At 38.3% G+C, this 23973-nt stretch overlaps 1 protein-coding gene across 2 annotated transcripts in view; it reads right to left on the reverse strand.

Annotated features, from left to right (window-relative positions):
- Positions 1 to 1373: 1373 nt before the first annotated feature.
- Positions 1374 to 23973, reverse strand: part of LOC130930318 (unconventional myosin-VIIa) — a 51346-nt gene continuing 28746 nt past the window's right edge. For both annotated transcript variants that reach the window (XM_057858192.1, XM_057858193.1), the window contains 22 exons: positions 21392 to 21518; positions 18552 to 18671; positions 18232 to 18405; positions 17887 to 18114; positions 15872 to 16039; positions 15601 to 15718; positions 13774 to 13900; positions 13524 to 13675; positions 13256 to 13437; positions 13063 to 13172; positions 11108 to 11223; positions 10656 to 10809; positions 10407 to 10562; positions 7747 to 7852; positions 7553 to 7666; positions 7358 to 7445; positions 7175 to 7272; positions 5778 to 5963; positions 5541 to 5657; positions 5350 to 5433; positions 2072 to 2191; positions 1374 to 1978 (listed from right to left, as the gene is read on the reverse strand). In XM_057858192.1, coding sequence (XP_057714175.1) covers positions 1886 to 1978; positions 2072 to 2191; positions 5350 to 5433; positions 5541 to 5657; positions 5778 to 5963; positions 7175 to 7272; positions 7358 to 7445; positions 7553 to 7666; positions 7747 to 7852; positions 10407 to 10562; positions 10656 to 10809; positions 11108 to 11223; positions 13063 to 13172; positions 13256 to 13437; positions 13524 to 13675; positions 13774 to 13900; positions 15601 to 15718; positions 15872 to 16039; positions 17887 to 18114; positions 18232 to 18405; positions 18552 to 18671; positions 21392 to 21518 — 2938 coding nt within the window. In that variant the 3' untranslated portion in view covers positions 1374 to 1885. The remainder of the gene's footprint in view (positions 1979 to 2071; positions 2192 to 5349; positions 5434 to 5540; positions 5658 to 5777; positions 5964 to 7174; positions 7273 to 7357; positions 7446 to 7552; positions 7667 to 7746; positions 7853 to 10406; positions 10563 to 10655; positions 10810 to 11107; positions 11224 to 13062; positions 13173 to 13255; positions 13438 to 13523; positions 13676 to 13773; positions 13901 to 15600; positions 15719 to 15871; positions 16040 to 17886; positions 18115 to 18231; positions 18406 to 18551; positions 18672 to 21391; positions 21519 to 23973) is intronic.

Genomic DNA, 23973 nt, shown 5'->3' on the forward strand with positions numbered 1-23973 from the left:
GCATCTGTAAAAAAGTCACGGACAGCTACCTCATAACTATCGCTTAATTGTATTTTTTTTTCGTTACTGTCACATTTTCCCCAATATTTTAGATGATAAATAATCGATCCAAACAACCAAAAATTAAATAAAAAATAAAAAAAACATTTAAAAGGGTAAATATATGAAAATGAAAATCTCGATTACTCCTTGATGTCTGCAATTTCTGCAATACGACCCTTGTTATATTACCATGTTTCACACATAAAATCCCCCCAAAATCCAGCTGTGGCCAGTCACAGCTGTGTCTTGACACTCGGTGCTACATGCTACATGTTTTTTTTGGGATCAAAAAGAGGTAAGTACGCGATAATATCTCGTTAAAATCATGGCGTCTTTATTGTTTTTTTTTTCAAATGCCCTCCTGTTCAAAAATTTTGTTCCCCCAGAAAATTACGATTTTAAACTTTCCAATTATGTATCACACATGCATATCAGACAATTTTTACATTTGGCCAAATTGGGGTCTCAGAGCCCAGGTCTTCAAGTCACCTGAGTGTTTGCCTCCATATATAAATCATACAATTATACATACATACATCATACAATCAAGGTATATTTTAGCAGGACTCACTGTTAATAATAATGCAATATGCATAAAACTGTTTAGATTGCAATCTTTTAATATTTAGAATTTAGAAATCAATGATGACACCAAAATAATAAAATTCCTGAACAAGCTCAAGCGCCTCACAGTTTGGAAATGTATTTGAGCTTGTCCACACTTTTGAGCACACAATACAAAGGTTTTTTTTTTTCGTTAGAATTTAAAAGAAGAAACGACTTGGCAAGCCATTTGTTTATTGCGCCTATTGCGGATGTTAATTTTTCCAGAGACTTCTATTTCCGATTTAGAAATAAAATTAAATTAAAAAAATAAAAAAAACACCATCCACATAAAGCTGTGTGTCAATAGTTTGACAGATTTGTGGTAAAGTTTTACTATATAAAGAAAATAAAAGAGGTCCAAGTATGAAACCTTGAGGAACTCCAACCTTTTGACTGTTTTGCTACCACTAATTCGATCTGACAAGTATGACTTCAATTAAAAAATAGCTTGCGCTGAAAAATTTAACTTTTAACAACCTTGACAATAAAATTTGATGTTTGACAGAGTCAAATGCCCTTTTCAGATTAAGAAACACCGCAGATTAAAATTTGGATTGTCGCAATTTTCCATTCAATGAGAACAATAGATTTTCTAATTGACAAAATTATCATATACAGTATGTTATTTGGCATATTAAAGAATCTTTGTGTGCCTTCAGAATATTTGTGCATAAACCATGCACATATTTAGCTTTTGACAAATTTAACTCATTTATAGTCGAGACAATATGAGACCCATTTATTTCTGCTATTAAAAACCCAAGCATTAAGAGATGAGAAGAGAACAGTTGTGAAATTTCCAGAACTGAATTAAAAATAATAATAATAATAATAAATTCAGTTGCCATAACAACAGATATGTAGATATTCTGGTAAACCTACTCAAAAAATGGGCAAAATCTGAGGTTATAAGTAGTAAGTACTTAAATATTTTATATCCATAAATATGTAAACAGTAGCTTGGAGCAAAAGCAAGTGCTTAATATGTACTGATGATTTGAGAAAAAGCCACGAGAATAAAACCTGCAGAAAATAAAACAAGTGAATAATAAAAATGTCTGGGAAAGATACATCATTTCTACAAGACAGATGTTTAGGTCTGTTTCTATAAATCACAGCAGTTTGAGCAAACATGGTTTTTATTTGAAAAGCCCTTAATATAATTTATGGTCTTGGTAACTCTATACAAGAATAACAATTGTGGAAGCCTAGGTGAGCTTTTATGAATCAAAACAGCTCAAGCAAACATGTGATTCTTTGTTTGAAAAGCCTGCCTTTCTCTTTCATACATCCTGACGTATGATCTGAGTAGGTCCTCCATTGTATGTCCCTGAAACGTAGCATAACGGTTATCAGTAAATGGTCTATTTAGAAAATAACCACCTTGAATATGATGATTATTATGCAGGAGTGGGACACACACCTGTGAGGTTTCACAGACAAAGACGTTCCCTTTAACCAAGGTGCCGATGGTCATCTGGAAGTAGCCACCTTCGCTGTGGCACTCTGTGATGCGGCTGAATGGGTGCATGACCAACAACTCCTGTTTGGAGGAATTAGGGGTTAGAGTCGTTACATTTTTCCTCTTTATTGTACATATTAAATTTTACTTTATTTTTGCCAGAGATATCCACACTGGCTATACCAGTTTCATCAATGAGACATCGCAAAAAAAAAATCACATGACTTCATTATAGCAATCAGACATAACAATACAGTCACATGACCACACACAAGCTTGGAGTCGGAAGTCCTCTGCTGACGCTGGTCTGTTCAATCACGTGGCATCTTTAAAGCACTGTAATTAATAAACTATTTCACATTGTGTCAACATTACTCAACAATGCGGATTTCAACTCCTCACCCAGTTTTTTCATTTGGCACCGATAGACCACGGAAAACCGTAGTTATGACCGTTTTAATTTCATGGCAGGAAACGTTTTCTCCACTGGAGGGCACTCATGCTCTTTGGACGGGTGATGTTTCATTTCTATAGATTTTTCTAGTCGAATTTGAATATTTTAGGGTACTTTTATGCCTTTTATGGTCATGTAATAAGTGTAGTATAGAGTAATAATAATAGTTCATATAGATGATGATGACATTGTGCTGAGAAAAAAAATACCATTGTTTAAAAACAAATCTGTTAGGTTTTGTGTTGCTCCCTCCTAGTGTGTCCCTGTGATTGCCAATTGATTCACCTGTTGTACCTGCTCCTAGTGTATCCTCCAGCCTGCATCTTCCTTTGTCACCCACCTGTTTCTCATTGTTTCGTTACCCCTCGTCTGTGTGTGTACAGTATATAAATATATAAAATAATATATAAACTTCCAGTTTCTTTTCACTCCTTGTTGCGTCATTGAAAAAGTGGGGGTCGTCTTATATTCGCGGTCTAGACATTATGCCCATTCACGACGCAAGATGACACCAGATATCGTTGAAGCGATGTTCTGTCATGACTGATCTCAGCTACTCTCAAGTTTAACCAGTTTGCATTATTTTATTGCAATGTTTTTCCTTATTCAGAATTGTTTCAAGACTACAGTTAGACTTCACTTTGATGGTTAATGCAGTTATTGCATTTTTGTTGTTTTATCACAATAGATTGGTTTATTTACATTTCAAAAACCAGAAGCCACTCATTTACAAATGTGATTGCACTTTAGTTTACATATTTAAATGCTCAGATATTGAGATTTGAATGAGGCAAAATAACATGCTTTTTCTCTCAAATATATTGTTATAATCATGTTTCAGATGTACTGTAATTTTTTCTGTATAAAAATTAGTTTGGTGTTCAAAAAGTCTTTTTTCAAACTTGAGTCTTGAAAAAGGGGAGGTCGTCTTATAATCTGGGCCGTCTTATATTCGGGCCAATACGGTATACCATTGTTTAAAAAAAAAAATCTGTTAGGTTTTGTGTTGGTTCCCTCCTAGTGTGTCCCTTTGATTGCCCATTGATTTCACCTGTTGTACCTGCTGTGTCACCCACCTGTTCCTTGTTGTTTCATTACCCCTTGTCTGTGTGTGTACAGTATATAAGCTCCCAGTTTCTTTTCACTCCTTATTACGTCATTGTTAATGTCCATGTTCACGTCAGCGTCTTTTCCCAGCAGTTTTCTCCAGCCCTTGTGTTCCTCGGAATAAGTTTTTCATACCAAGCCTTTTGTTAGCGACCTGAGTTTTGTTTGTTTCTGTGTTTTTTGGATCTCCACAATATTGGTTGATACTTAGTTTTTTTGTTGGCCTTAATTAAATCATTTTCCACTGCCGGTCTGCCTCACCGCTTCCTTTTCCCTGCACTTGGGTCCACACACCACCTGCCTGCCCACAGTACTTGACAAAATCAAACATTTTAATCAGTTGCTCATTACTTGACTATTCTTTTCACAGCATACGTTTTTACTTGTACCGTATTGGCCCAAATATAAGACGGTGTTTTTTGCATTGAAATAAGACTGAAAAATTGGGGGTTGTCTTATATTCACGGTCTAGATATTATACCCATTCACGACGCTAGATGGCGCCAGATATCATTGAAGCGATGTTCTGTCATGACAGATCTCAGCTACTCTCAAGTTTAACCAGTTTGCATTATTTTATTGCAATGTTTTTTCTTATTCAGATTTGTCTCAAGACTACAGTTACAGTTAGACTTCACTTTGATGGTTAATGCAGTTATTGCAATTTTGTTGTTTTATCACAAAAGATTGGTTTATTTACATTTAAAAAAACAGAAGTCATTCATGTACGAATGATCGCACTTTAGTTTACATCAGGGGTCCCCAAACTACGGACCCCGGGCCGGATACGGCCCGCCTCCACATTTGGTACGGCCCCCTGAACAATTTTAAAAAATGTTTTTAATAGTGTTATTTATTTGCCGGCTTTTTTCTGTGAAGAACCCAGAGAGGGTTATTTGGTTATTATCTATTTAATCAGTAGTGTTATTATTATTTATTATACTATATTACATTATGTTTGATTATAATATGTTATATTATGTTATTATTATTTTGATTTTATTTACTTTTGTTCCTTGAAGAATTCAGAAAGAGTTATTTGATTGTGGCTTTCTGAAAAACAATACATTTGTACATTTAGGCACTCCTGCAATCGTCACACCTTTTCTGTTACAAACTGACCCCGGCCCCTCATCAGAGAAGGGAAAAGTTATGTGGCCCTCACAGGAAAAAGTTTGGGGACCCCTGGCTTACATATTTAAATGTTCAGATATTAAGATTTGAATGAGGCAAAATAACATGATTTTTCTCTCAAATATATTGTTATAATCATGTTTCAGATGTACTGTAATTATTTTCTGTATGAAAAATAATTTGGTGTTCAAAAAGTCTTTTTTCAAACTTGAGTCTTGAAAAAGAGGGGGTCGTCTTATAATCAGGGCCGTCTTATATTCGGGCCAATACGGTACTTGAATAATTTTTTGGGATAACTACTTTTAATTTTGTTACTTTAATATTATTATGAAGTAACGCGATTCATACTTTAATAAAATGTTTGGCTACTCTACCCACCTCTGCATTTGACACACATGACAGTGTTCCTGTGTGTTTGCTGTGGAAGTCCCAACCCCAGAAAATAAATGGTATGAAAAATCAATAAATATATGAATAAACCAAAAAGTACATAATTAAACAAATATAAAATGTGAGCCAAGCCACTGGTAGTTAGTGTGCTCACCTTTGACTTTGGGTCTATTAAGCTTACACCCTGCTTGCTGATAGCAATCAAAACTGTATTCGGGTAGCTTGACTCGCACGTTTGCTGCAAAAATTGAAAAGGCCATCATGAATAAGCTACACATTTTATCATAGCAATTTGCATACACACTTTATTTGCCTACGGACGTGTCTTTCATCCTTATAACTTACTTTAACTTCAAAGAAGGTGCAGCCAAAGGTTGGCCAGCTTGATATGGCTTGAAGGAAAGCAATTTTGCATTCGTCCAGTGTGATGCCACTCTGCTTGTTGTAGGATGACATTATGTGCTGCAAGAGGAAGCAAAATTCCACCCGACTCATTTTGAAAGATATAAAAATGTATGAAAAAATCAAGTAAAGTCTACAGTTGGAAAGATTCTTTCAATGAACCGTTTCATCCTCAGTTACCTTCTTCCATTCCTCAGGGGACATGCTTTTGATCTGGTCAGTAGGGACCAAGTCTTTCAACATTTTGGGGATCATGACAAACTGAGACCTGTCAGAATCCACCTTGGCTCTGAAAAGCAGACCACCGAGCGTGATCATGTCCTCTTTGCTGCAGTCGTGATAGCCCAGCAGGTATTTAGGCAGTTCCTAATTTGGCAGCATTTAAGAACATGCAAGTTATATATTGATTTTTTTATAACAACAATGCAATAGCATAGACTTCATAATATATTGACATGACACATTCCCCATTCACTGCGTCACGACTTCCCGAAGGGGGCCGTCCCACACTCCGCTTCATTTATTAGCAGTCGGTCACATGCAGCGATCTAACGCCGGATTTTGATTTAAAAAGTACAAAAGCTGTACTGCATGCAAACAGGAAGGATAGTCTCAGGAGTGATTTATTCGAGGATTCAAGGTAATTATTATATTTTTCGTACCATGCATGCATTTTGAAACGTGAAAAAAATCATTGGGATAAATTAGCCGCTACAGCATTGGCATTATACTTTGCAACATTTACTGCTAACTGCCCGATTTTTTGCTTTTAACCAAGAATCGAGACTGTTTTACGTCCATACCTATAAAGAATTCAGGGATTTAAGTGTTTATTCACAAGAATTTTCAACATAAAAAGTTCTTTGTTGTACTAAGAGGGCCGCCACAGTGACTTAAAGACTAGCAGCACGTTCGACATATTTCCGTAAAATAAATGGTAACTGCCCGTTTTTTTTTTTTTTTTTGCTTTTAACAAAGAATCGAGACTGTTTTACGTCCATATCTATAAAGAATTCAGGGATTTAAGCATTTATACACAAGAATTTTCAACGCAAAAAGTTCTTTGTTTACATATGACTGCCGCTAATTTGCTTACTGACTAGCATCGTAGTTCGCAATATTTACGTAAAATAAATACTAGCTGCTTGTTTTTTTTTTGTTTTTTTTTGCTTAGAATTGAGACTGTTTTATGTCCATATCTCTGAAGAAATCAGGGATTTAAGCATTTATTCACAAGAATTTTTAACGGAAAAAGTTCTTTGTCTGTGACATTGCGGCCGCTAATTTGCTTACTGACTAGCATAATAGTTTGCAATATTTACCTAAAATAAATGCTAACTGCACGTTTTTTTTTTTTTTTTTTTTTGCTTTTAACCAAGAAACGAGACTGTTTTACATCCATATCTGTAAAGAATACAGAGATTTAAGCATTTATTCACAAGAATTTTCAACGGAAAAAGCTCTTTGTCTGGGTTTCCACTTGGTCAGCTTTGACGGAGATAGGCCCCCTAAGAATCAGCCCCGTGCCCCGTCAATACATTATGAAGTCTATGGCAATAGATTATTATTTTGTATACCTGTGGGAAATGGAAAGTGAGGTCAGCAACCAAGTCTTTTCCTGGGATCACATTGAACCAGAGCTTCCTCTTAAGAATCAGACCATATGCTAAGTTGACTGATAAAAAAAAAAAAAGTCAATTAAAAAACAGGCTGAGGCAAACCATCCCTATGTTGCAAAATGTCTTTCTTTGATGCGATACCTTCTCTCACTTTTTTCCCTTTCTTTGAAATATCAGATGCCTCGCGTAAACTGTCAAAGAAATATTCCTCTTCATCCAAGCACAGCATCTGATGTTAAGAGGGTCAAAAATGATAGGAATTACTTCCCAATCTTGACATTGAACAGAGGTTTGCAAACTTGCAGTAAAAACAACAACAGGAGCAACAAAACACACTTTGCTTGGTGTTTTCAAATAGAGGCCATATCCAACGGGAGAGCTCAGTTTTAGCTGAGAAGCAATGCTGTAGCACAGCTCTTGGATTGTTGTCGTCGATGCCACCTCATATATCTGCAAAAATATGAATGAAATTGTCTTTTAATGAAAAATAATAAATAAAATGTTTTTTACAGGAGAGGTTTGCAGCTTACATCATTTGTGTCATTTGGGAAGTGAATTTTATGGAAAATCTGGGTGCTGTTCTGTTGGATGGCATCTACTTCAACCAAAGGGGGAGGTCGTTTCCTGGGCTCCTTACTTTGCATATGAGACATGTAGGAGAGAAGCGTTAAAACTGGGTACATTGTCAAATTTAAAAAGAAATCTTGCAGTCAGTAGAGTTTTGCAACCACAAGAAGAACAGTGTTAAGGGGACTATATGGAGTCACTTTTTTACTCTTGACCGCCAACTCCGGCCTACAGCATTACTGAAGCATGTTTATATGAGCTTAAATATATAGCAATGAGCGTCTGGCCCATTATATCAGCACCAGAAATGTAAAAACAGTTAGGAGCAGGTCTTGTCTTAGGTGGGTTAGAAAAGTGGTTTTGTCAAGCAGAGATCAGGCAGAGGCTCGGTGAAAAAACACTTCTGCCATGGGGATGCACGTGGACGTGCACAGGAGCATGTTCGCCAAGAGTGGTCGTCCCCAAACTCTCTCTATTGAAGATAAGTGTGCTCATCGTGTACTCATCAGGGCACTGAAGGTGCATGAACGGAGCAGACGAGTATTTTAAATGAATCGCAAAAAAATCCTGTTTAGTCCCTTTAAAAATATTTACTGTATTTCAGGATCTTCAGGCGCACTTAAAAGGTTTGAACTCTCCAAAATGGACAGGGCACCTTATAATGCAGTGCGCATTATGTATGCATCAAGTTCTACAATCTGAAAATTTTTTTCGACTTTGATGAGCGCTCCGCTCGACTGACTGGGAGCATTCCCTGCCGACACTGTTCTTATATACGGGAAAGGCGGTCGTTAAAGGGGGGAGGTTGGGAGGACGCTAAAGGCACTCCCCCAGTAGGTACAGTGTATCACAAAAGTGAGTACACCCCTCGCATTTCTGCAGATATTTAAGTATCTTTTCATGAGACAACACTGACAAAATGACACTTTGACACAATCAAAAGTAATCTGTGTGCAGCTTATGTAATAGTTATTTTCCCCTCAAAATAACTCAAAATATCGCCATTAATATCTAAACCCCAGGCAACAAAAGTGAGTACACCCCTATGCTTAAACGTACATCCCTAAATGTCCAAATTGAGTACTGCTTGTCATTTTCCTTCCAAAATGTCATGTGACTCGTTACAGGAGTGCTGTCAGCATTGCTGCAGAAATTGAAGAAGCGGGGGGTCAGCCTGTTAGTGCTCAGACCATACGCCGTACTCTACATCAAATGGGTGTGCATGGCTGTCACCCCAGGAGGAAGCCTCTTCTGAAGACTGTACAGACGGTAAGAAAGCCTGCAAACATTTTGCTGAAGACATGTCAACAAAGTACATGGATTACTGGAACCATGTCCTATGGTCTGATGAGACAAAGATGAATTTGTTTGGTTCCAATGGTCTCAAGCATGTGTGGCGGCGACCAGGTGAGGAGTACAAAGATAAGTGTGTCATGCCTACAGTCAAGCATGGTGGTGGGAATGACCCCCCCCCCCCTCCCCCTCCCCCATTTCTTCAATCTTCGCAGCGATGCTGACAGCACTCCTGTAACGAGTCACATGACATTTTGGATGGAAATGACAAGCAGTACTCAATTTGTACATTTAGGGATGTACGTAGTTCCCATGCGGTGTACTCACTGCCAGGGGTTTCGATATTCATGGCTATATTTTGAGATATTTTGAGGGGAAAATAAATTAACTCAATTATATAAGCTGCACACAGACTACTTTTCATTGTGTCAAAGTGTCATTTTGTCAGTGTTGTCCCATGAAAAGATATACTTAAATATCTGCAGAAATGCGAGGGGTATACTCACTTTTGTGATACACTGTAAGTAGCGCCGGTATGTGTTGTGCAAAACATCGGTTTGGCTAAGGACCACCAAAAATGGCACCAATGAAGAGACACGCTTGCGAAGCGCAGTTTAAATTGCAAGCTATCAGTTACGCGGAAGAACATAAGAATCGAGGAACTGGGAGAGAATTAAAGATCAACAAATCCATGGTTCACAAGTGGAACCTGGGGTGTTCGATCGTGAACTTGCCCACCTGTTCATTTCGGATACAGAAGATGAGGCCTATAACGGATTTGTGGATGATGACTGATCAAAAATATCCTGACTACTAATGTGTTAAATACTTCAATAAAGTACAACCAAACTCAGTTTTCCTCCGGCTACCTTTTTAAAAAACATACGCTAGCTTTCAAACTGGCACGTTTTAGCGTGGATGCAAGCTAGCGTATATTTTAGCGTGCATACTGTATGTTTTAAGCTAGCGTATGTGTTATCATGCCCGCACCCAATAATACCGTGCGCCTTATGAATGTGTTAAATTCAGAAACAGCACCAATAACTGCGACTGCATCATACAGTATGGAAAATACATTATTTTCCTTAGTTTTAAGGGACCTTACCATTCAGTGTTAAACAACCTAATGTGGTCCAGTAGAAAAGTGAAATCAAATATTATGACTCATCGACACTGTCAGATAGGCCTATACAGTTGGAAGCATGAGTTTTATACACTATATAATGAGTAGAGGTGTAACGATTCATTGCCTGAAAGATCCATGTACAGTATTGAATAGAATGTTTAAATGTCTTTATGTAATCAGTTATCTTTTCTTATGTGGCCTGACCTACGCATCTGCTTCAACCTCTGGAGACATCCTGTAGCCAGGGGTTCTCTAGGTCGCGACTCAAGGAAACGCTCAGCATGTCTCATTAAATCCTGACTGGGCGGGAATAAGCCTGAACACAACCACATCAGCTGCCACCCTCGCTCCATGCTCAACCTGGAGGGAGAAAATGTTTTGGTGGTATTCATCAATTTTGTCAGATTAGCGAAATAAAATAAAAAAACAACAACGTGAGCACAACTACTGTACCTGTTGTTGTTATTGGTCATTTGTTTCATGATCTGGCAATAGATCTCATCCTGCAGAAGCTCGTGTTGGGTAGCAGGGCCAAAGATTTGGTCTGTCAACTCTATTGGGCTCCGGACTTGCTTAATGGGGTAGTCACCCATGTACTTCAGGATAGGTATAGCAACCAAGGTCAAGGATTCACTCATAACTTCTAACAATAAATTGCTGGGTAGTGCTTAATATGTAGTTGTCTTTCAGGGGGCATATACTGTACTCAATTTTATATTAATGCCTAATTCTCAATGGTCAACAGAATAGAAAATAGAGCAAACATTTTCAAAGTAATATTGAGAAGACATTTTCTGGAAAAAACACAACAAAACTTTAAAATGAATGGGTGTTTACACACTCTGCATTTTTTTAACAATAACAATGTTATTGACACAGATAACAGCAACTGGTTATGAGGATATCAGTGAAGGCACTACAGGCAAGGTAGTTCAATTCAGAGTTACGGACCAGATTCTTCATAAGCGGCTGCTTCAGCGGTTCTCTTGAACACACCCATAGCCTTTCTTTACCTAGAGGTCTACGGCAACATTCAAATACAATGTGAGGGTTAAAATTAATTAAGACTTACATTTTGTCATGTGCATAGTGAATTAAAGTTCCAAGAATCTACAATAGCTTATTTCCATGATTGAATTCATTGAAGTCAAGACAAAGTGTACTAAAAAGAGAGACGTACAGACAGTGTAGGTGCCTAAAATAACGTTTAGTTAATTATTCATGTTAATTGTGAATAATTTATTTTTGGTTCTATAAAACAAGTTGTGATTTGTTTTTTGATTTCGTGGGATGGGCTTGTGACGTCACGTCGTACGATATAAATGGGCAGCGAGAGCTGTTTTGGGCGAGTCAGTTGGCATTAAGGGAGGAAGAAGGAAGCTTAGGGCCCAAACAGTTTTTGACGTCTCTTTTTCTCTCTTCCTCGTTGGATTAACCTCTCTATCCATCTCTCAGTTGCTCCTCTGTTTATATTTTTGGATGACAAGCGTTTGGGATTAATTCTTGTTGGATTAAACCAGTGCTTCTCAATTATTTTCTGTCCCCCCCCCCCAACTCTCTGCCGCCACTGTAAATACACTGTAGTATCATTTGTCTATAAAATTCTTATTATTACAAGTAAGTGTTTGCATAACATTGTGTCCATTATAATATTAAAGGAAAAAAATGGTAAAAAAAATAAAATAAAATAACACATCCATACTGTTAAAATAGACTCAAGATTCATTTTTTGACTTCAATACTAGAATTTTTTTTAAAAAAATTAATAAAATCAATAAATAATCATGAATTCAAATTGATTAGCAACATTAACTCGAGAGGACAATATGCCAAACAATTAGACTGAAAAAACAAAAATTCATGGAACAAAAATGACTGTGTCACTGGACAGAGAGACAGTTTTTATTTTTGCTGCAGGCAGTATCAGCTCCTTAGCTGTGGTGTTGGGTTATTTTGCATTGAGCAACTTGGTATGCCACCTTATGTGATGCTGAAAGTGCTCGCTGGTTTACTGATGTAACACTGACAAAGCAGTCGATTGTTGGCAATATTCAGCATGTTTTCACTGGGAAAAAAAAAAAAATCCTGCTGTTCGTTGCGAACATTTTTAGACAAAGTAAACAGACTGGTCTTTCCTCGTCTCCCACTGTACTAGAAGTCTAAGCCAAAAGCCATATGCTACATATGCTTCGTCATATTTCTTCGTCTTCACTTTTCATATCTCCAGTGCTTTTTGCTGTGTGCTCTTGTTTGGTTAAAAAAAATACTGCGCACATGCTGAAAATGAGAGGGCCACTGCTACCCACTGTGCAATTACACTTTATTCTAGTACGGTAAAAAAGTATGTTCCCCAAGGTCACATGCGCCAACCCCAGCATCGTTCTGTGTCCCCGCCCCACTGTTTGAGAAGTACTGGATTAAACGAATGAACTGAGAACGAGCTGTGTGAGACTTTTCTTCGCTGCTGACCAGCGGTGCGCGCGGGGGACGGAGCGAGGAGATCATCGGGCTGAAGGCCTTTTAGCATTTCGGATCCTACATACAGTAAAGACACAACGGCCAAGTATCAGTGTATAGGGATGTTTTGTTAATGACTAATAAGAAACACGTAGTGAATACCATGTTTGTAAAGAAGGCTGCAGACGATGACAGCAGATATATATGTAAATAATGCATCACTCAATTTACTAGTTTGAATTGCTCCATGAAAATATGTCATCCCGCATAGACGGCATTCTCACTTACCGTCGTATTTAGTGTTTTTCATTTGATTGTTTATTCATTTTTCAATCAAATAGACTCTAAAGGCTTAAAATGAAACAAAATTAAACACAATATATGAAAAAAAGAGAGACATCACCTAAAATTGTCAAGCGCAAACTCTCTTAAAGAGACTGGAGCAATTGTTTCTTCTCTTTGGGGCCCACTTTGTGTAACGGAGAGTTTCCTTTGGCCTGGATTGAGCAGCTCCTGATAAGAGTCAATGAAAAAAAAAAAAAAGGCTCCATTCATTCACTTTCCATGCTTTTCCATTGTCATTAAATATACAGTACCAGCATGTCTTCAGCGGGTCTGCTCAGAGTTGGAAGGAACTGCAATACATCTTTATAGATGGCACCACTGAGATCTGTTTTCTGATTTGTAGCTTTGACCACATTATTGTTGTGGGAATATTCTTGCTCATTTTCAATCAACAAAAGGTCTCCTTGTTTACAGACCAAGAATTTGGGGTCATCTGTTTGGGGGAGCAGCATAGAGGTAAGAGGTCCTTCTTGTTTGTGCATGTGTGTATGATAAAGAAAAGGTTATGAAATATGCTACCTGGTTTACTGAAATCCTGCTGGGCCAGTGCAAATACTGAGCGGGCTCGTAGTCCACTAAGGTTTTGCTCTACAAGTGCAGTCATGTCATCAGCTTCGCCACACATTAGGACATATTCACCTCTCACTGTGGCTACACTCAGGGACTGTTCACTTAAAAGATCATCATTAAAACAAGTCAGAACTGTATGGCAAGTATGATTTCACATAAATGATTACGCTGGCAGCAGAGATGCAAACATGAAACATACCTCAACTTTTTGACTTCTCTTATTTCCAAATAAGGGCACTCAAGAAGTTTCTTGTCTCTGCCATCCATGAAGAAGATGCCACTCCAATTTACCGCCACAATAAACCTGCTCTTGGGCAAAGGAGGCCCTGTGGACATACAGCGGTGGCTTGACTTGCAAGTTTAATTTATTTCATGACTACTCTTGTATTTCAAAACTCTCGTATATGTAGTAATCTTTGAAAAAAATGTCAATGATCTGTCCTTGGACAGCAGGAAGCATCCATCCAATCATCAATTTTCTCCCGCGTATCCAAGATCCGGTCAGAGGGGCAGCAGCTTCGGCAGAAAAGCTCAGACTTAGGTCTCTCCAGCCATTTCATTCAGCTCTTTAAGGAGGATCCCGTACCCGAGGAAGCCGGGAGAGTCTTCCCCAATGTGTCCTGGGTAAACCCCAAGGCTTCCTCCCAGTTCGACGCGCCCGGAACACCTCACCAAGTAGGCGCCTATTAAGCATCCTATTCAAATGCCCGAGCCATCTCATCTGGCTTTTCCTGAAGCAGAGGCGCAGCGGGTGCAGTCCGAGCCGCTCCCGGATGACTGAGCTTCTCACCCTATCACTAAAGGAGAGCCAGAATACCCTTTCGGAGAAAACTAATTTCTGCCACTTGTTCATTCGGTCACAAACAGTTTGTGACAGTAGTTGAGGCTAGGAACATAGATCGACATGTAAATAGAGAGCTTTGCCATCCCGACCGCTTCACACTTGGCTGTGAAGCGTTCCAATGAGAGTTGAATATCATGGCCTGATGAAACCAGCAGAACTACATCATCTGTAAAAAGCTAAGATGCAATATTGAAGCCACCAAACTGGACCCCTCAACGCCTCGGCTGTGCCTAGATATCAATAAAAGTTATGAACAGAATTGGAAATAAAGGGCAGCCTCAGTGTAGTCCAGCCCTCACTATTTTGATCAAACTCTGACACCAGTTGTACAGGGACCAAACTGTCCATATCAGGAGTTCCGGTGCCCCATACTGCTGGAGCATCCCGCACAGGACTACCCGAGGAACACGGTCGAACGCCTTCTGCAGAGCCAAAGCTGTGTTCAGAGGTGAGCCTGACTATACCTAGTCAGAACTTCTCAACTTCACCTCCTAGCTCAGGCTCCTTCCCGACCAGTGAGGTCAAAACTAAGACCGTGCATTTCTTAAGGCTTCCTAAGATTGTCCTTGTGCTATTCCTCGTAAATACGTCATCCAAAAACACTAATCCCCCCTGCCAGCCCCTCTCCTAATTGAAGCACCGTCTGATGTCTCAGCATCATCGCTCTCAAATGTAACTTGCTTTTATTTGTAAAACCTTCCCGGCGCGGCAATGTACATAATCTTGCGCGTCATGCCACCCAGCAACGCTCCATTCCAAGGGTACGGCTTCCTCACCACAATGCGTTAATCGTCATCGTCACGGGGTTTAGTTTGACAGAAACTTCCACTGGAAGTGTCAATTAACAGCTTGAAGCTTCTTTTATGACGATCTGCTAAACTGCTGCTTATAAAGTGAGTTGAGTTCGCTGCCACGACCAGTGTTCATATCTAAACTATCTGCATGCAGGTCAAAGCTAAAACCAACAAACAAAAGGAGCGGCATAGGAAAACACATAAATTGTGTCACTCATAACTCATTGTAGTTGGAAATTTCATAATACAGAGAATCTTGATTATAAATGTTGCATAATGCTACATGCTCAGCTGCCATTAAAACCTATATAGAATCATGCTTAACAATGAAATTATCTTCATATGATGTAGTGTGTGTGTGTGTAAAATCTGCTGCATGTTCACTGACCTGACATCATTGTAACATCATAAAACTTGGAGAAGTGGATTGGCCAATCCACTCGGGCACTGTCAACCAGTTCTCCTTTCACACTCTCTTTGCTCACGGCCCCATTTGTGTAAGGACCCTGTGAGGTTTGGATGCAAATTTGTACTAAGGTTTTGTTCAACGTTATTTTTGAAATTTTCACATTCTGTTTGATCCAAAAACACACATACTTTGGATGTGAGTGGGCAAATCAACTTTATCAAACAAGGAACACACAATGTCTTTATCTTACCTGCAAGTATGCTGTGCTAATAAGTTGAATCCATTTGGCCATGGACTTGTTCTCGATCAGAGGTATAGTAATGCAGTCCTCAACCGCCTTGCGCACATTTTCTTTGCTGTACGCCGAGCCAAACCGGATGTAGTAATGCTTTGCTGCTAGTTGGACATATTCATCATCCTAAGGGATGCAACCTAATTTTAGTGACTACATAAACATTCATTGGGGGTCACAGTTTCGAGCATATGCCGAGCAAATTCACATGAATATTTGCAGATGTGTGATCATCTTACTTTGTAAACGGGCAAGAGGTTTTAATGTTACATACCGTACTTTTCGGACTATTAGTCGCACCTAAGTATAAGTCACATTTTTGGGGGAAATTGATAAAATCCAACACATCAAACAGATATGTCATCTTGAAAAGCGATTTAATATAAAAAGTACAATAGAGAACAACATGCTAAATAAGTGTACAGTATGATTTTACATGATGCGTGAACAACGAAATGCGAATATACTGTCCTCACCAGGATGCTACAGCTCGGTCCTGGCTATACAGCGAGCTAAACTCCAAAATGTCGATGTTGGATGTCCGTATAATTTGCCGAATGAATTTCGTCCTCGACACCAAACACGTTTGCATCAGCGTAAATAAGTGATAATTAGGTGCTATTACAGCAATGACACAAACGGTTAGCATGCGTTCGCTAGCATTAGCACATCGTTCAAACAACCACACAACAGGGTATATTTGTCCGATCGCGGGTGGAAAACACACAACAACAACAGGAAAGATGATACACACAGACGTTGCCTCTGTAGAGATATTTTACAAGCATAAACAATGAACGTAGGTTCACAGCTTAAACCTTAATTAATCGTAATTAATCGCAATTCAAACCATCTATAAAATATGCCATATTTTTCTGTAAATAATTTTTGGAAAGGAAAGATAAGACACAAGACGGATATATAGATTCAACATACATGTACATAAGTACTGTATTTGTTTATTATAACAATAAATCAGCAAGATGACATTAACATTATTAACATTCTGTTAAAGCGATCCATGGATAGAAAGACTTGTAGTTCTTAAAAGATAAATGTTAGTACAAGTTATAGAAATTTTGTATTAAAACCCCTCTTAATGTTTTCGTTTTAATAAAGTTTGTAAAATTTTCAATCAAAAAATAAACTAGTAGCTCGCCATTGTTGATGTCAGTACTTACACAATGCTCATGGTGCTGAGACCCATAAAATCAGTCGCACCCAAGCGCCAGCAGAGGGCGACAAAACACCATAAAAACACAAGTAACAAGTGGAAATGACACTGTGCTGTCATTTTAATCTGTTTGAGCGGGGCATGTGCGTTAAATGCGTCAAATATTTTAACATAATTCTAAAAAATAGTTACCGCCCGTTAACGCGATAATTTTGACAGCCCTAAATTGAACACGTATTGCCAAAGGCAGAACGCGAACGTGACGATAGCTATTAAGTTACTCGGATAGCTATAGCATAAAAAACATGCTAACAAGTTTATCAAACCATCAGTGTCACACCAAAACACCAAAATAACATGTGAAATGATTTTATAATGTGTTAATAATTTCACACATAAGTCGCTGCTGAGTATAATTCGCACCCCCAGTCAAACTATGAAAAAAAAACTGCAACTTATAGTCCGAAATATACGGTACATAGTTTCATGTTGTATAATGCGTTTGAGTTTTTGATCTACACAAGCAGAGTGGTTAATTTAAATAATGTTTAAACAGGGGTAATTTGCATGTATGTTAAACTGCACTTTATTAAACGTAGTGGTGTTTCTTTACAGTTTAATTTTGAACTCAAATTCCCACTCTGACAGGGTCAACCTAAAAGTTAAATATTATCTTTATCAGTTCCAATTTATAACGGGCCTGTATACGTGCATGAAAGTGTATCTAGGTAGGGCCTGTGAATTTCCATTGTATTATTCTTCAGTGTTGTTTTGGAACATATTGTGTCTACCGTCTCACCTTCTCACAAGTGTACTCTCCCGACTTGATGCCCTGAATGACCTGCTTGTAAATGAGATCTGTGCTGATGGAGTCTATAGAGCAGTCGTGCCAAGGCGTGAACATCTCTTTGCGGATTGTTAACTGCACAGGGGTGTCCTTCTCATGCTTGCCTTGTCGCCTCATCTCCTGCTCGCACTGAGACACAGCATCGAACACATGCTTCCCACAGCTGCCCAGAGACCACATCTGGAGTCAAAAGGTGAAAATGCTTAGTCTGTGTTATGTGTAAGGTTGATGTGAGATTTTGAAAAGCTTGGCTTCGGTAAAATCCCTCTCTCGTTAACCAGTGGAAGTAAAGCTCACTTTATCAAAGAGGCGAATGTAGAGAGAGAATCCATATGCATCTCGAAGATTAATCTTTTCAGCCACAGTTTGACAGACCTCTTCAGAGGTGGAGGCTGAGTCCAGCTGCAGGCTGACATTACTGCCATCTGTCAGAGTCACAACCATTTCTATATGCTCCTTAGTTCTAACAGCCTGTCAATGTGGAAAAGGATTAAACCTTTAGTGACTCCAACAATTTCTCCTTTTGTAGCTTGTTAATGAATGAAGACTTGCCAAACCTAAATGTATTTGTTTCATAAAAAAAAAAAAAAAAAACACCAAGAAAAGGCTGTATGTACCTGAAATTCCATCCAACATGGCAGCTCCTTTCTTTCTCCATTGGCTGTAATCCGATGCAGGCGCTTACTACAATATTCAGCATACCCGTTTGGTCCTTTGCGGACAAAGGCCTCTAAATACTGTTAGTAATGGTGAAAAAAAGACATTAATAAGGAATTAATATTGAATTTAAAGGAAATAAATGGCCTAAACTTTCAGTAAGAAAGCATGTTATGGGAAAAAAAAATCAACTTTAGCATGCAGCGGCAATGGTACATGAAGTACATGGAAATTTTTAATTGGACTATATTACATTTCTGCATTATTACTCTATTCAGGTATAAATCTTGCCTTCTTTAGCATTCATAATGTAGTCATCAAATATCTTTAGTAAAGGTTTCCAATTTCATATTTTGGGGGAATCACTGATCGTTCGAGCACTAAAAATATAACCAAATAACAAATATAACCGCTGATCACATCTAGAGCCTTTTAGTCATTTTAGTCCACTAGCATTTAGGATATTCATGGTCATTAATAGGGGCATGTGAGTGCATGTGTTGTTTATTTTGATACTTTCGCAACTCCAATATGTTTATGATTGCAATGTCTGGTGATCTTGTTACAATAATGCGCAAAGCAGTCAATTTTTTTGTTGGTGTTCCACAGTGATTGTGTGGTAATCATTTTGCGGCCATTAGATGGCCGCATTACGTTGTTCATATAAGTATATATCATATAAGAATTCAATCAGAAAAAAAACTTGTTTAGTGAACACTCACATTTGGCTCACATTCAAACTGTTTAAACATTAAAAAGTATTCAAATGCAAAATGAATAAATAAATAAAGACTACAAGAGACCCGGTATAATTTAGGAGTTCTCATTTTCTTTTCTTTCTCCTCTTCCTCTTTAATTCATCGATTTCCTAAAACCTTGTGATGGTATTTTTTAAGGGTGTAACGGTACATGTATTTGTATTGAACCGTTTCGGTACGTGGTGCTCGGTATGGAACGGAGGCGTATCGAACAAATTTCTGACGTAATGTAACCCTTACTTTTCGAGGCTGTGAGTCGATCGGATTACAGTTTCTTTATTTAGATTATATTTACTCCGTCTTCTCTACTATTATGAGGACCAACGCGGTAGGACAGTATAACCCACAGACGTCAACGGCGCGACAACGTGGCCGCCGCGAGAACGCAGTGAAACGCGGGCGTTAAAGTCAATCAGCCAATGCACACCAGTCGCGGTGCGGCCACGTGTTAGACGCGCCCCAGAAGCGGCTCAACATGACGGACGCGAAAAGAACGGCAGATTTTATTATTTGACGCGAGACGCGACCCTCCTGCGTCAATACTACTACCGGTAGCTAGGATCGGGCAGACCGGAAGTCACTCGTGTAAAAATATGGTGGACCCGGTTGATTTTCAAACTAACATGCAATCGTAACCCACTTTTTGCGTCCATCAGATCTCTTGAGTTGTAGATCTGGGCACAGGTGACTTGTCTTTGTGTATTTACTGCTGTCTTCTCTGCTATAATAATGACCAACACGGCCCCGTGTTCAATACAAAACCCTCCTACCACAACAAAACAAGTAGGAACTAATATTCACATAGGAACTAAAGTTATACAACATAAAATATACAATATAAATGAATAATACATCACATTTGTAAAATATAAAGACATAATAAAATAAATAATAGCCCATTTAAATAAAATAAATTGAAATGAGCTAAAACACCTGTAATTAAATAATAAGAATAATACACAGATCCTGCTTACACAATTAAATGTATTCATTTCTGTGTGGCGCTTTAACTTCAGAAAATCCACCCATAAAGCTTTTGAAAACCGTTCATGAGGAAAAAAAAAAAGATTCATTGAGGCATTTCATTTGTAAAATACATGTTAAAATCTTTGTCATTGGGATTGCTTTTCTCTTTAGCACAGGACTTTTTTCTTTCTTTCAGAAAGAAAGCTGACCAATACGCGGGGGCTGAAAGGCAAACTATTGTTGGATTATCTTTAAATACCCGCTACTTTTTGAGCAGAATTCTAGCTTTGTATAGGCTAATGTTCCTATTGTTGAAGCACAAAGGTGTGTATTAAACAACTAGCACATTTATATTTTGCATTTTGTTTTCTTACTGTACCGAAAATGAACCGAACCGTGACCTCAAAACCGAGGTACTTACCGAACCGAGATTTTTGTGTACCGTTACACCCCTAGTATTTTTGTAAAGAGATATATTACTGCATTTTAATTTTTGGTCAAGAAAATATAATTTGCTGGTTTGTAAAAGCTTTTTTGTAGTTGTTTTTTTTTTTTTTTTTTTTTTTTAATGTATTTTTATTTTTGAACTATATTTTAGCATAGTACTTTATATGTAGTTTTAAAAAAGTCTTTTTCCACAGGTAAAGTTTGTTGTTTTACAATAAAACATGACTTATTGGAATGTTAAAGATGCATGTTATTGTTCATGAAAAAAATCGGGATAGGCAAAAATCGAGATAAGCAGGTCACTCTTTTCTAAAAATTGGTGATTAGCCAGAAAACTGATTAGTGCACCTCAAATTTTGTAATTCTTATACGTAAAGAGTAGGGTTTTCTTTTGAGGTGTTGATAGCTAGTACTAGTTCAGGAATCAGTAAGGATGTACAGAAGTGGACTATCAATGCCTGAAGATAACAGTACTTACTGAAAAAATAATGAATTCGATACATAAATTAAACCCTGGCACTTGTCCTACAATGTAAATCTGACTCGATTTATTGAATATGACTTGTTATGACAGCTGTCTAGAGTTCACACACAATGCAATTTCAAGAAATAATTTGGTAAGACCTAACCTTGATGAAGAGGTCTGTCGGGGGAAAGATCCCCAGACAGATGGAGAGTAGGGCCCAACCTTGCATACAGCTCATTCTGTTTTTATTGTTCAACAGTTGCTTACAGATTTGACAGTAAATCTCATCTCTGTAAAAAAACACAACAAAACCAAATACTTGAAAGACAACTCAAACATATACATTCACTCATCTTCTGAACCACTTATTCTCACGAGGGTCGCGAGGGCGCTGGAGCCCATCCCGGCTAATAACGGGTCGGAGGCAGGGTCCGCCCTGAAGTGGTTGCTAGCCAGTCGCATGGCATATAAAGACAAACAACCATTCACGCACACACACAGACACACACCTACGGACAATTTGGAGTACTCAATCAGCCTACCATGCATGTTTTTGGGATGTGGGAGGAAACCGGAGTACCCGGAGAAAACCCACGCAGTCACAGAGAGAACCTGCAATCTCCATAAAGGGAGGCCGGAGCCAGGATGGAACCAAAAATCTCAGAACTGTGACGTGCACGTAGTAACCACTCTGCCGCCCATACAGATACATATATACAGTGCGTACAGTATATACATAAACACAGATATATATAATGTATATATATACTGTATACAGTATATACTGGACTGTCTCAGGAAATTAGAATACACAATATTCTAATTTTTTGAGACAGTCCTGTATATATACACAGGACTGTCTCAAAAAATTAGAATATTGTGTATTCTAATTTTCTGAGACAGTCTATGTACATACATATACGCACACGCACTATTTTTTGAATGTGATCTGATCTTTGTCAAAATCACACAGATGTAAAAACCATGTCTGTTTTAACTAAAACCACCCATACATTTAGATGTTTTCATATTTTAATGAGGATATTATGCATCCAATGACAGAAGAGGGAAAATAAGTACTTGAATGCTCTGCTTATGGTGAATTAAAGAGCAACTGAAACCAATTTTTACCATACAATTTAAGTCGGGTGTGTGCCCAATCACTGATGAGTGGTTTAAAGCTGCCCTGCCCACTATAAAACACACACCTGGTAAGAATTGTCTTGATGAGAAGCATTGTATGATGTGCATCATGGCTCTGTCAAAAGAGCTGTCTGAAGACCTGCAATCAAGGATTGTTGATTTGTATAAAGCTGGAAAAGGATACAAAACGATCTCTAAAAGTCTGAATGTTCATCAATCGACAGTCAGAGAAGTTGTCTACAAATGAAGATAGTTTGGCACTGTTGCTTCTCCCCCAAGGAGTGGCCATCCACCATAGATGACGCCAAGACTTCAGTGCAGAATACTCAGAGAGGTTAAAAAGAACCCTAGAGGTTCTGCTAAACACTTGCAGAAATCACTGGCACAGTCCAATATCTCTGTGCACACATCCACTATTTGTAAAACTATAGCCAAGAATGGTTTTAGTGGAAAGACTCCACAGAGGAAGCCACTGCTGTCTAAAAAAACATTGTTATTCGTTTAATGTTTCCAAAAAGGCACTTGGACACTCCACAGATCTTTTGGCAAAATATTTTGTGGACTATGAAACCAATGTTGAATTGTTTGGGAGTAACACACAACGTCATGTGTGGAGGAAAAATGGAACATCTCACAAAAATCAACACCTCATTCCCACTGTGAAGCATGGTGAAAGAAGCATCATGATTTGGGGCTGTTTTGCTGTCTCAGGGCCTGGACAACTTACTAACATTAATGGAAGAATAAATTCAAAAGTTTATCAGGATGTTTTGCAGGAAAACCAGAGGCCGTCTGTCAGACAGTTGAAGCTAAAGAGAGGATGGATGCTTCAAAAAGACAATGATCCATAACACAGAAGTAAATCAACTTCAGAATGGTTTCAGAAGAACAAAATACACGTTCTGGAGTGGCCAAGTCAAAGTCCAGACTTGAACCCCATTGAGATGCTGTGGCATGACCTAAAGACAGCGATTCATGACAGACATCCCAGGAGTCTGACTGAACTACAGCAGCTTTGTCGAGAAGAATGGGCCAAGATTAGTCCTGATGGATGTGCCAGACTGATCTGCAGCTACAGGAAGCCTCTGGTTGAAGATATTGCTGCCAAAGGGGGGGGGCACAAAATATTAAATGTGACGGTTCACTTACTTATTTATCCCCCTTCTGTCATTGTTTGTATACTATCTTCATTAAAATATGAAAACCTATAAATGGGTGGTTTTAGTTAAAGCAATGTTTTTTCAACAGTATGATTTTGACAAAGATCAGATCACATTTGATGGCGATTTTATGCAAAAATATGAGAAATTCCAAAATGTTCAGATATTTTTTCATACTACTGTATAGACTTTTCTATACTATATGCCGCAAGTGTCCACATTTTATTATGTGACACCAACACTCATTAGTCTGTAAAAATCCATAAATAAACTACAACGGTCCCTGTGCACGTGCGAAGGAATCATTCAATGCTTTTAGCACCCCCGTTTGGCGGTCAGCTAGAATTCATAGAACCGCAGTTAAATTCGTAACTTTCGATATACTGTACATTGTTTATACTGTATACTGTACAAACAAATATAACGGGCTTTGTAATTACGG

The sequence above is a fragment of the Corythoichthys intestinalis genome, chromosome 14, assembly GCF_030265065.1.
Source record: "Corythoichthys intestinalis isolate RoL2023-P3 chromosome 14, ASM3026506v1, whole genome shotgun sequence".
NCBI classification, from domain to species: Eukaryota; Metazoa; Chordata; class Actinopteri; order Syngnathiformes; family Syngnathidae; genus Corythoichthys; species Corythoichthys intestinalis.